General features: G+C 36.5%; 2 protein-coding genes across 2 annotated transcripts in view; one reads left to right on the top strand and one right to left on the bottom strand.

Annotated features, from left to right (window-relative positions):
* Positions 1 to 6,974, bottom strand: part of LOC109097863 (A disintegrin and metalloproteinase with thrombospondin motifs 6-like) — a 91,385-nt gene extending 84,411 nt beyond the window's left edge. The window contains exons 1-3 of the mRNA XM_042764747.1: positions 5,851 to 6,974; positions 3,977 to 4,348; positions 2,949 to 3,312 (exon numbers count right to left, since the gene is read on the bottom strand). Coding sequence (XP_042620681.1) covers positions 2,949 to 3,312; positions 3,977 to 4,064 — 452 coding nt within the window. The 5' untranslated portion in view covers positions 4,065 to 4,348; positions 5,851 to 6,974. The remainder of the gene's footprint in view (positions 1 to 2,948; positions 3,313 to 3,976; positions 4,349 to 5,850) is intronic.
* A 2,420-nt stretch (positions 6,975 to 9,394) lies between these two features.
* Positions 9,395 to 13,097, top strand: part of LOC109097590 (peptidylprolyl isomerase domain and WD repeat-containing protein 1) — an 18,448-nt gene continuing 14,745 nt past the window's right edge. The window contains exons 1-5 of the mRNA XM_042764746.1: positions 9,395 to 9,559; positions 9,836 to 9,938; positions 11,032 to 11,135; positions 11,330 to 11,450; positions 12,580 to 13,027. Of these exons, the coding sequence (XP_042620680.1) occupies positions 9,439 to 9,559; positions 9,836 to 9,938; positions 11,032 to 11,135; positions 11,330 to 11,450; positions 12,580 to 13,027 (897 nt within the window). The 5' untranslated portion in view covers positions 9,395 to 9,438. The remainder of the gene's footprint in view (positions 9,560 to 9,835; positions 9,939 to 11,031; positions 11,136 to 11,329; positions 11,451 to 12,579; positions 13,028 to 13,097) is intronic.

Below are 13,097 nucleotides of genomic sequence, written 5' to 3'. Positions count from 1 at the left end.
ACTCCTCTCTTGTGGCCTCATGGGATTTTAAAGTGTCCATCAGATGCACACTTCAGAAGTAGCAGGTCATCAGGTTACTTTTGTTTTATGAATACCATGAATTCAGACATACTGCTTGGCTCAAGTAATGGTTTTTTCCTACTACATAGTATGGACATATCAGATGCATTGTTAGTATTAGTCCTGTGTTAAATGGCCTTTTGAGATTTTATTATATTTATTCAACCTATCTTGTTTGTTTAGTCAAGTTTTAGTGAAACCTATTTTCAAAAATTTGCATTTTCAGGCCCCCAAACCACTGTTGATGTGTAAAATGGTCAAAATGCATAGGTTTATGGGTTTTAATGGTGAAAACGGTGTCATGTACATTTTAAACTGCATAATAGTTATGCTGCATAATAGTTAAACTGATAAGCACTATTATTTTTGCTCAAAATTCTAACCATGATTACTGATTACGATTGTTGTCATTTGAAAAATTTAATCATAATTACTGAAATTTCACCTCTATTTTCACCTGCACAAATCAAGAGATGATTATTTTACACACGTGTAAAATAAAATACAAATTTATGAACTCTGAGTGGGAATCACAACAGAATTTTTGAAGTAATTAAAAAGATTTTTGCACCAACATGAGATATTATACGAGACGAGAAAGCTCGATGTAAATAACCTTGTTGAACTGATTTATTATATTGTCATTTAAATGACTGAGGAGTCCAGGTAAAGATCTCTACAGGGCTTGCTGTTTACTGAACAACTGAAACTATAGGTCTGCTCAGTAGTTTAGAGGGAAGGTTTTGTGTTTGCACGCAGACAATGTGGCTGCAGGAAAAGCCTCAGGACCAGCAGAGCCACTCTAAATTCTCATAGATTTATGTGAGGGTGCTGTTGATACCAGGGTGGTATGTAATATCGAGGCCTGTCCTGCCACATGAACACCCCAGTTTAAGGTAACTGCACAGGGCTGGATCTCTTGGGAATTTTCCTCTCAAGTTAAAGACACAACATGCAGGACTGAAATCTAGCTTCCAGTGATGGGGATGCTACTTTTACACTGAAGCCTGCCAAGATACAAGCTACTCATAGTTTAAAGTATTTAAACGACAATCAAGCATTTGGAAAAGTAGTTATATGTAAATACATTAAAGCTATTTCAAGAAAAAGTTCACAATTTAGTCATGTTTTCCAAACCTGTAAGTTCCTTCTGTAGTATTTTGAAAAATGTATTTTTTGTCCATACAATCAAAGTGTATGACTATATGGACAAAAATGTTGAAACATTCTTCAAAATATTTTCTTTCGTGTTCTTCAGAAGAAATCCATACAGTATTATAACAAATTGAGGGTGAATAAATTATTAGAGAACTTTCATTTCATTTTGCGGGACAAATTAGTAAAAAAAAAAAACATAAACCCATAAAACCAAGGTAATTTTGTATATAGAAATATATTAGTTACATATATTTTATATATTCTAGTATATATTTTATAGACATATCACTTTTATAATACACACACAAATATATATATATATATTGATTATTGCCTCAGCATGCCAAGCTATGTATCATTAAAAAGCTTTTAAAGTTACAGAACTTTGTTGTCAAGGCAACTTACAGGGTCACACTAGTTTATACTAGTCAGAGCCGTGATTTAACGTTTCGATAATCGCATTGCATCACAGGAAGCCCCGTTTCACAGCAACCGTGTGGAGTGTGGTTTAGTTAAGCAACATCAAAGTCTCCACCAGATGAAGTGCTCAGCGTGAGATAGGAATCAGCTGGCAACAGGCTTGCAGGTGCAGGAGGGATTCAAGCTCGATGACGAGAGACAGCTAAGCTAATATTTTGCTGTCACTCAGCAGTCACTTTAACAGTGAGCAGAAGCAGCCGTGTACACAGAGACAGGGACATAGATAAGAACTCTGGCACTAAAACACACAAGGTGCTTTAAGCGTGCTCGCTCTCTAATGTTAGTCACACATGAGGCATACGTTTCTTGAAGCTTCCTAAGCTTTATTAATGTGATGTAGACATGCTGACTCATTCTGGACGCTGGCCTGAAGCTCTGCAGTTAAACTTCTGAGCAAGACATTGACATTGTCATTTTTCATTCTTAAAATCCTTTCTCCTATCTGAGCTCAACATGCACCGACAACTATAAGGATGCAAATAGTTGATTGATTTCCCCAAAAAGTGTAAACACTGTGGAGGTATCAAACATTTTGCTCTGCTTGTTTGAGCGTCCCAGCATTGGAGGCGGGACTATCTGTTTGTCCAACCAATAGCAGAGTGTTCAGGACATCTGAACTTTTGCTGCAGGCTCTAACTAGATTTTTGCTATGCATTTATTGAGGTATTTTGCTATTTATTCTAAACACTGTGTTGCTATTAAGGCGTTCTGGGTGGTTGCTAGCTGGTTGCTCGGAGGCGCAATTCAAAAGAGCTCACCAAGTCTCCATGATATTTTGATCCATAAATACAACTTGGGTCCCTCCTTCAATGCTTTTTTCACCTATTTCTTTGCCAGGTGAAGATTATAAGTTTGATCACTTAAAGTAAAAGCAGAACTCCTCAACAAGCCACATGGTTTAGAAAGAATCATCCACAGTAAAGACAGCATATCAGTCACATCAAGAAGGCTAAGTCAGCAAATATGTGGCCCTTTGAGGAAGTAAACACTTCAGCTGAAGATCTTTAGATACATGGGCAATAAAATGCAATGCATATTCCACACATCATGAGCCAGTGTGCTTTCATATCCCTCTGCAATTTCCAATCTGTTCTTTTATGCAGAAAACAGTTTGCATTTTCCTGAGGTATTTTGGAGAAAAATAGCTTGCAACGAATATTACAAATTTGGTACACCTGAAGATACTAAATGTTACTTACCTTCTCATACACCCAAAAGCATGAAGATATTCAAAGTAGGTTGTACTCACCAAGCCATTGCAGTTGCTCAATGCCACTTTTGTAGTGCTATATTGATCCAGTAGGTATCCAACATAGTGGCAGTTATCGACCACTGAATGCTGCCAGTCTAGTCCGTCTTTGCCCCAGTACTCTACCGTGAAATGTTTAGAAACCAGGTTGGAGTTGAGTGTCAGGTTCAGGTGAAAGTGCTTGCCGTAGGCTGAGAGTTTGTAAAAAAGCCTGGTCTCAGTGTGGTCCAGCTCAGTCTGGTTCAGTCCACGTCGCCGCCGTCCAGGCCTGTAATGCTTCACAGTGTAACTCATGAACTGGCCCCTCTCATTCACCCGCACTGGTACTGTTAGCTGATAGTGCTCCAGCGTGGACAGGAATTCCGCTTTGTGTTTTGGGGAATAAAGTGAAGCAGATAACAGTGAGGAAAACAAAGGAGAGGGTAATCATGGGAAACCAAATGTCACCAAGCAATTTCAGCTCTGTAAGTGGCAGGTGTGCTCAGGAGGAAAGTTCAATTGCTGAGAGGTTTCACAGCTCAATGTCTCAAAATATGGACAGATTAGATAGTCAGAAGTCAGAAGTCTTAAGGTTTCTCCAAAGGTTTTTCAGGAGCAACGATGGTGATACTTAAAAGGAAGCTTAAAACATTCTCAAAAACGTCTCACGCTGTGCTCAGGTCTCTCAGACACAAAAGCCAGAGTTCTCAAAATGAAATCTATAATTTCTCATCAATGTTTTCCAAGACCGAATCATCTGAGTTAAACTACCCACATATATTTTATAGCTCTGTTCTCTTACTTCATCAATAATTGTCTCGTTTGTTTATTTTTCCTAAGGAGAAGCACCTGAGATGAGCTTGACACTTACATAAACTTAATTGAGCAATAAAAAGTTTCCTCTGGGTAGAGCTGAAAGTGTCTTAGTGACATAATTGTAAGCAGAAATGAATTATGGCTTGCTGCCGGTGAGTTTTCAGAGCTGTTATGACATCAGCTGTTAGCTATAGTCATCACTATATGTTCTTGTCCACACGTTATTAAACCTACCTTGAGAGTTGTATGAAAGGATCTGAGCTTCAGCAGCGGCCAAGACCAGGCTAAATATCCAAGTCAGCGTCTTCCAAAAAATTTCCATAATTTAGGGAAGCACTGACATGGGGTGGGGGTGGAGGCTACAAGTGGATTAAAGCGATACGATCAATCCAGCTTCGCACCATAACATATCCGTGACAAGCATCCTCGACACATTTGAATCTCAGTCCACACTTAATCCCAGGTTTAAAGGTTTTCCTAAAGGTGACTTGATCCTGCACCTTTGTCAGCCATGTGCAGGGCAAGAATCCATATGAATTCTCTTCATGTTATTCCAAAGCAGCAGATCTATTTTAGGAGCTTGTCCCAAACGATCCATTTGTTTGCCTGGAAACGAATGAGAGTAGGGGGGAAAAAACTTGTCAGTGGAAACTTGGCAGTTTGTGATCTTACAAAATGTTCTTAAAATGGGTTTTGACTGAACATAGCTTTTTAACTGCAAATACTAAGCATGCTTTGTCTTATCAAACATTGGGAGCAGATTGCAATTCCATAGCTGTAACATCTGGACTTGAACAGGTTTGATCACACACACACACACACACACACACATAACGGTGAGCTCATAGGTGTTGAGTGGGATGCCGTAACTTCAGGTTATCATTTTCACACCTGCACTTTACTATTAGCTGCCCTGCCTGTTTCCGACTCAAGACATGAAACCGTGCTGCAAAAACCTGTTGCAAATAACTTGACTGGCGGCTGATCAGAGCTTTTCCAGATTCTTGGTGTGTGAATGGAATTCACAAGCATTTATTTCATGTACAAAGCATGAAGTCAAATGTCATCTGTATTCAAATGCTACAGGAGCCTCTCTCAAAACTAACTTTCCTTTTCTTTTCTTTTTTTTTTCTTCTTTTTTTGCATTTAAAGTTTTGCATTTGCAGTTTTGCAGCACTACCAGCTGGTCTCAAATGGTTTTTAGTGGATGTGTGAAGTCAGTTCTACACAACTTCACACAGGTGTCCTAACAGAGTAACACAGTTACTAGCGTTTGAAATCAAAATATTTTTGTCTTCATTTTAAACAGTATATTTCGATTGATTTGTTATACAAAAAAAAAAAACCACACACACACACAAAATGACACTTGGTTTGGTAACACTTTATTTTAAGGTGTCCTTGTTACACGTTACATGTACTTACTATTATAATAACAATTAATTATGCATAATTGCATGCAAGTAACCCTAAGCCAAACCAAATCCTTATCCTAACCATATAGTAAGTACATGTAGTGAACTAATATTACTCAGTACTTAAATGTATAATTACACTGTAACAAGGACACCTTAAAATAAAGTGTAACCCTTGGTTTGATATTACATGCTGCAATGCATTCATACATTTTTAAGTGTGGACTAAAGGAATAGTTCACCCAAAAATCACACTTCTGTCATCATTTACTAACCCACCTATATGCATTTCTGAAAAGAAGATATTTTGAAGAAAACCGGTGACCAAACAGTTTTGGTGTCAACTAACTTCCATTGTATGTACAAAAAAAAAAGAAAAAAAAAAAACGAGACATTTCACAAAACATAATCTTTTACTTCCACAGAAGAAAGTCATACAGTTTTGGAGCAACATGAGGCTATATAACTGTCTGTCTATGTATTCATAGAGCCACAATAATAAGCGCAAGCAAGACTGTATCAATTCAAAAGCAACAGTCAATACAATGGAAAGTCTTCATTTCATCTATCTATCTATCTATCTATCTATCTATCTATCTATCTATCTATCTATCTATCTGCGAAGCAGGACTGTATTACAGTACCGTTGCTAGACTCAATGTGACAGTAAAAGCAGCTCCAGAAGTAACTCACCGGATGAACATCAAATCAAACGCCGGCTTTTCTCTAGAAGCTCCAGGAGAAGAGTCGTCCAGTTCCAGCAGATATATCCTGTGTGTCAGCTGGTTTTGCATGTGTTTCTTTTCTTACTATCGCCGCAGAAGCTGAAGCGGTAACTGTGCAGACGAACATTCATGAGTTTCATAAAACGGCTTCTTCCAGACAGCAGCTCGAGTCTGAAACGTGTCTGACCCAGACAGCTGGCAGCTGCCCAACACTATTACACTGACCGCTGGAATAAAAACACAGCAGACCAATGAGGAGACTTCTAATGCGCACCAGGGGATTCTTTTTAAAGTTGTTTTTATTTGGTAGCTTTCATTAATGATGTCGTCTGAGATAAAGCCGTCACAAAGGATTCCTATTACAAACAGACTCTTTTATATTAACATGCATTGAAATCTTCTGTGCAAACTCCACTGGGAAAGCCAAGACTATCCTTGCTGTCTGAAAGACCGAAAGAAAAGATAGTTACCGTCTTCATCTTTTATTGCAGAACACATGCAGACAGTAGAAATCTTCATTTAATTCCACTTCAGTGCATTCTTCAGCAAATCTCTCGTTTCGCTTCAAGCCATTCTTTACCTCTCATGCCAACAAATGTAGTTCTTGTAGTCCTTGAACAGGAACAAAAGATGCTCTTCATGAACTCACTTCATCGGCAATGCACGGGGGAAAAAACTCCATGTACTCATCTCCAAAATATATAACGAAGTTGCTGAATAAGTTTGTGTAACTCAGCGCATGTTTAACTGTTTAAGTTTCCAGCGTGTGACGGGTTATAGTTTGGTCTCATGCTCTGACCAGAGATGAACAGTAACAGTGCACACTGGACAGCAGAGCTGATCCGAGACTGAAGCCGGATTCGAGGCAGCACTCAGACACTGTGTGCAGGAGAGAGACGAGGAGGACGCACCGCAGACGTGCCTCGCTCTGAGCGTCAGGTGAAAAGGACGTAAAGAAGCAGCAGCAGTTAAACAACACGACCCCTCAGTAACGATTCCCTTACGAAAAAGAAGTTTATTCAAGTGTGCTATTAGTATACTTATTTTAAACTAAAAAATAGGAAAGTATACTTTTAGTTTACTTTTTATGTACTTCTCAGAAATGGGCTTTATGTACTTCTAAGATATATACTTATAATGACAATTAAGTATACTTGACTTATACTTACAAAAAGTCAAAATATACTTGAACTTTACTTAAGTATACTTAATAAAATAAACTTGAAGTATACTACTTTTTGGTAAGGGTTAACAAACACTTTCATGTTTAATATTCAAATCTATCAAGAACATGTCCAAATTAAAGTTATATTTCGAGTAATAGGTGAATTAAAATAATTTATTTTGACATTATTTTCACTATAAATGACAATTAACCACATTGACCCCCCCAAAAAAAAATTATATATATATATATATATATATATATATATATATATATAGATATATATATATATATATATATATATATATATGTATATATATATATATATATATATATATATATATATATATATATATATATGTATATATATATATATATATATATATATATATATATATATATATATATATATATATATATATATATATATATATATATATATATATATATATATATATATATATATATATATATATATATATATATATATATATATATATATAATTAGAATTATATTAGTCAAGTGTCGTTGTTTTGTCTATAATTGTATATTATAGATTATGTTTTAGTCGCAATGATTTAGAATAAGCGCAGGTGTCTTCTTTTTCCAGACATAGGCCTGCTATAATACAGCAGTGGCACACTGAGACAAAAAAAAATCAACAAGTGTTTGTTAATGTCATTATCTATAAAATAAAAATACAATGTAATTTAAAAATAAATATGGTGTAGTGTTATGAAACTGGTATTTCATGTGCATTTATCTCTGCTACACATCGCTGACTGAGCTTTGTGGCTTAGTTTGCAGCGTCCCCTTGTGGTGACTGTGTGACAGTGCACTGAGTAACTGAGATATTATGTCCTTATTATAAAACCCTAAACCTAACCTTGACCCCTTAACCTTTATATTACCAGTGAGGGGTAGTAATTTATTACATGTAATCTGGATCACGTTGTCAGATTCAAAAATTAAGAATTTATGATTACAGTATATTACGTTTTAAAATGCTCATCATCAGATTCCAGTTACATTTTTATGGATTAGATGATTACGTATTATTACACAAGCGCAGTAAATCATTCATAATTTATTGATTCTCCCTATATTTTTTTTTTTATCTCTTTTAATTTTTTCCTTGATGTCATTGTTGTTTTCATGTTTATTTATGTTTGTTCATACAATGCAAGGATTCCCAGATGTTTTTGCCTCTTAAAATAAAATATTTACTTGAAATATATCTGTGGAAGTTAACATTTCAAATAATTTAACAACACATTTGCATGTTTGCAGTGCTTTGGTTACTGGTCACATTGACATGCAGGTAAACAAATAAAATACTTATATTTTTAGTTTCCAAGTGCTCACTATTCATTTACTTTCAGCTCAAAAATGTTATATTTAATGCATTATTTGATGTTGATATAAAAACTGAATATGTTTTCTTTTCTTTCCTTCTTTCTTTCTATTTTTTTTTATATCAACGTGATATGTTTAAGGTTAAAAAAAAAAGTAATATAAACGTAATCTGAAAACTAGTGGACATTTTTGTTTTCTTTCTTTTTATTTTTTGACTTAAACTTTAAGAACAGAAAAGACACAGTCATTGTACAGTCAGAACTGCAATAATATAAACACAGAAAAAAAAACATAAAGCCAGAGGGTAGGCTAATCAAGTAAAATATGTTAAACGTATAATGCAGTATTGTTTTCTAATGTCTTTGCATTTGACCACTTGTCTACTTACATGACGTATTTCCAGTGGCCTATTTGGCCCAAGAGTGCAAGTGTGTGTAGAGCTTTTGATAACCTGATGGAATAGACTCAAGTCATGCTGTAAAAGACATTTACACATTCAAATTTCAATGCTTTGCACTTCACACGTATTTGTCAGCCTACACCCCTCACTGTGTCAGTATGTTGCTTCATGTTAATTTGAAGAAAATGTGTTTCGAGGAGAAAGCTCTTTGTTATTTTGGTTGTGTGCCTGTATTAACTGTTCAGTGAGTTGCTACACAATTAAAGGGATACTCCACCCCAAAATGAAAATTTTGTCATTAATCATTTATTCTTAATTCTGACGACGACTTTCATACCTTTTCTGGACCTTGACACTGTTATGTATTTGTCAGTCTATGGGACAGTCACAAACCTCCCGGTTTTCATCCAAAATATCTTAAATTGTGTTCCGAAGACGAACTAAGCTTTTACGGGTTTGGAAGACATGGGGTAAGTGATTAATGACAACATTTTCATTTTGGGGTGGAGTATCCCTTTAACTGGTCACGTTCGGTCAGTTTCTCTCCCGTCCTGTAGTCGGCAGTGTGTGGAGGGAGAGCCGATTGTTGCGTTAAAACCACCAGCGAAGAAGAAATATAACCTGTATTTTGAAAATGGCGTCCGACGTGAGCCGCGATGGTTCTGAAAACAAACGCAAACTAGACGAAGATGAAGAAGAAGGTGGATGGGTCGGGCCTCTGCCTAGTGAGGCCACACAATCAAAAAAGAAAAAAGGTACGTTAACTTTAATTATGTTGCAAAAACCCGGAAGAGTCTGTGACTGTGTCTCTAAGCCTATAGTGAGCTTCCTAACGTTACCTAGAATCATAGACAGCGTTTGTGGACATTAGAGTCGCTAAATATGCCTAGATTCTTAGTTAATAACGGTTTGAGACTAGTTTCTGTAACACCTTGCATTTCTTCTGCCTTCATAGCAGCTAAATGACTTAATTTACTGTTTGGTTCAGACTGAGATGTGTTTATTAATGGATCACGTGTGTTCTGCTGCAGTTCTTGAGTTTGAGAGACTGTACCTGGACAATTTACCCTCGGCCTCCATGTATGAGAGAAGCTACATGCACAGGGACGTCATAACACACATAGTTTGCAGCAAGTAAGTTCCCTCCAACCTGTCACCTTAGAATCTTCTATATTAATAATATTATGAATGAATATTATGACCCTGATCAGGCCAGTACTTTTTGTTTTGTTAACCACACCACAAATATATGTGTATGTGTGTATGTATATATATATATATATATATATATATATTCATACACACACACGCATATATATATTGTGTATTGTATTGTATCGTGTGTGTATTTCTGTATACATATAATCCTGCCCAAGACTCGAGTCTTTAAAAACTGAACATGTTACAATTATTAGTATACTAGAACAAGTAGATTCTTTAAAGAAACAATATTTTTACATTATTTTTTGTTGGATACCCAGCCACATGGGGTTGGTCAACAATGAAGAGGCAGAGAAAGTGGCTAAGGAAGCTCTTCAGTTGGAAATAAATAACAGAATGCAATATTCCAGCAAATGATGTGGAACCTTTATTGAATCTGTACAATAAAAATACATGGCGAATGGAATGAATGCATATAAAATAAACTATATGAGGTGTATACAGTAGTACATGAAAGAAAATAATTGCTGTTTTGAAAATAGATATGACCAGGTTTGAGATATAAGATGTCGAATTGGACAATCAAGACTCACTCATTCATATTTATTGAAAGGGGAAGAGAAACCAGTTTGTGTAAAACACATTTGTAATAAAATGCCAAATTTTACTTGATATCACACAACGTTTTTACTCAGAAAATACACTAAAATACATTTTAGTCCTGGAAGAATGTTAGAATTTTTATCACTGATTAATCTGAAAGATTGTATATGATTTTAATCAGTACTATTGTTGTTTCTCGTATGCTTCTGTATAGTCATTGCTTCTTAAGAAAATGTTAGATTATTGTGAACAATGTATTGAAATTATACTGTTAATGTTGCCATGGATATAGCCATTGTTGCTGATATGGTGTTAAAACATAAATAAATAAATAAATAAATAAATATAAATGTGCACAGTACACACATAAACGCAAACTTTTATTTTGGATGTGATTAATCAGTTCTACAACCTTAACACAAGTGCATTGAATTGACTTGGTTGTAATTTTGTACCATCCCAGAACTGATTTCATCATAACGGCGAGTCAGGATGGACACGTGAAATTCTGGAAGAAGAAAGAGGACGAAGGAGTGGAGTTTGTCAAGCACTTCCGCTGCCATCTGGGTAGGTTTTCTGTTCCTACATCTGCTGAGCAACATCTTAGCAAGCGCTTAGTGAACCATTTAGAGCACCATAGCAACACCCTACCAACCACTTTTCAGAACTCCACAGCAGCCCTAGCATTGTGACTGTTCTTGGTTTCTTTTCTTTCAGAAGATGTTGTGACTAGTTAGTCTGTGTTTGTGTCTGGTGTGTAGGAGTGATCGAGTGTATCTCCGTCAGCGCGGAGGGAGCGCTTTTCTGCTCTGTGGGTGATGATCAGGCCATGAAGGTTTTCGATGTTGTCAACTTCGACATGATCAACATGCTCAAACTCGGGTAAAATCTTGCTCTTCTGTGTGTAAATGTACCGTATTTTTCGGACTATAAGTCGCACCTGAGTATAAGTCGCATCAGTCCAAAAATACGTCATGACGAGGAAAAAAACATATATAAGTCGCACCGGACTATAAGTCGCATTTATTTAGAACCAAGAAACAAGAGAAAACATTACCGTCTACAGCCGCGAGAGGGCGCTCTATGCTGCTCAGTGCTCCTGTAGTCTACCACTGAAAACAACTACAACTGCACTGTTGACAAGCCTCTCCCGGCAGCGCGTTGTTCAAGCACCCATCTGTGGACTCGTTCCTCCAGCTCTGGCCATCTTGCTTTCAGCCCGCGGTTAGCTTTTTTTGTTTTCTTCATTTGAGTTAGAGTAACCTCTGTTTTACGCCAGTCCCTCACAAGTTTCTCACTCACTCCAAACTTTCTTTTCTGCTGCTCGATTACCGTTTTCGGCTGCATATTTTACTATCTGCAGTTTGTAATCTGCAGAATAGGATTTTCTTTTTGGGGGCATTTTATTTGCATTCAGTCTTTCTCAGTTGTCTTTAAGTTAATATTTCAGTTAACAGTTTTCAGTTGTTTTCAGTGGTAGACTACAGGAGCACTGAGCAGCATAGAGCGCCCTCTCGCGGCTGGAGACGGTAATGTTTGGTTCATGGTTCATTTCTCTTGGTTCATTTCTCTCGGTTCATTTCTCTCAGTTCATGTCAAATAAATTGATAAATAAGTCGCACCTGACTATAAGTCGCAGGACCAGCCAAACTATGAAAAAAAGTGCGACTTATAGTCCGGAAAATACGGTATTTGTTTTTGTCCTTCCATGTTTTGCTTTATTTTAAGTCTTTTTTTTTTATTTTTATGAAATTAATATATATATATATATATTTGTATTAAATATTTCATGGTCCTAGACAATACTTTTAAATTATACACCTTTTTTTTTTTCCTATAAAAAAATAATCCAAATATTTTAAAATAATAATAATAATAATAATATCGTTTTTAAGCAAAAATCTAGCAAAGGTATTTAAAATCCAATGTATTCTGATGAACTCAAAAAATGTATGTATAATGTAATTTTTTTTAATCCGACGATTAAAATAAAAGGTTCTTTTTTTCCCAGTTTCCATCCAGGCCAGTGTGAGTGGATCTATAATCCGGGAGACGCCATCTCCACCGTAGCCTGTTCGGAGAAATCGACTGGGAAGATTTTTGTATACGACGGTCGGGGAAGTAATCAGCCCCTGCACACGTTTGAAAAGATGCACACCGCACCACTGTCTCAGATCCGCCTGAATCCGAGGTATCGTGTCATAGTGTCGGCTGATAAGACGGGGATGTTGGAGTACTGGACGGGGCTCCCGAGCGAATTCAAATTTCCACGGCAGGTGGAGTGGCAGTTCAAGACCGACACGGACTTGTATGAGTTTGCCAAATGCAGAACGTATCCCACCAGCCTGGCGTTCTCCCAAGACGGCAAGAAAATGGCCACCATCGCCACCGACCGCAAAGTCAGGATTTTCCGCTTCCTCACTGGGAAGCTGATGAGGGTGTTTGATGAATCATTAACTGTAAGATACTGTTTTATAATTATATTAATTATACATTTACAGATTTCAAGGGTTAACAAATGCACATTTG

This window comes from Cyprinus carpio, chromosome A10 (assembly GCF_018340385.1).
Source record: "Cyprinus carpio isolate SPL01 chromosome A10, ASM1834038v1, whole genome shotgun sequence".
Classification (NCBI taxonomy): Eukaryota; Metazoa; Chordata; class Actinopteri; order Cypriniformes; family Cyprinidae; genus Cyprinus; species Cyprinus carpio.
This window is presented reverse-complemented; position numbering and strand designations above follow the sequence as displayed.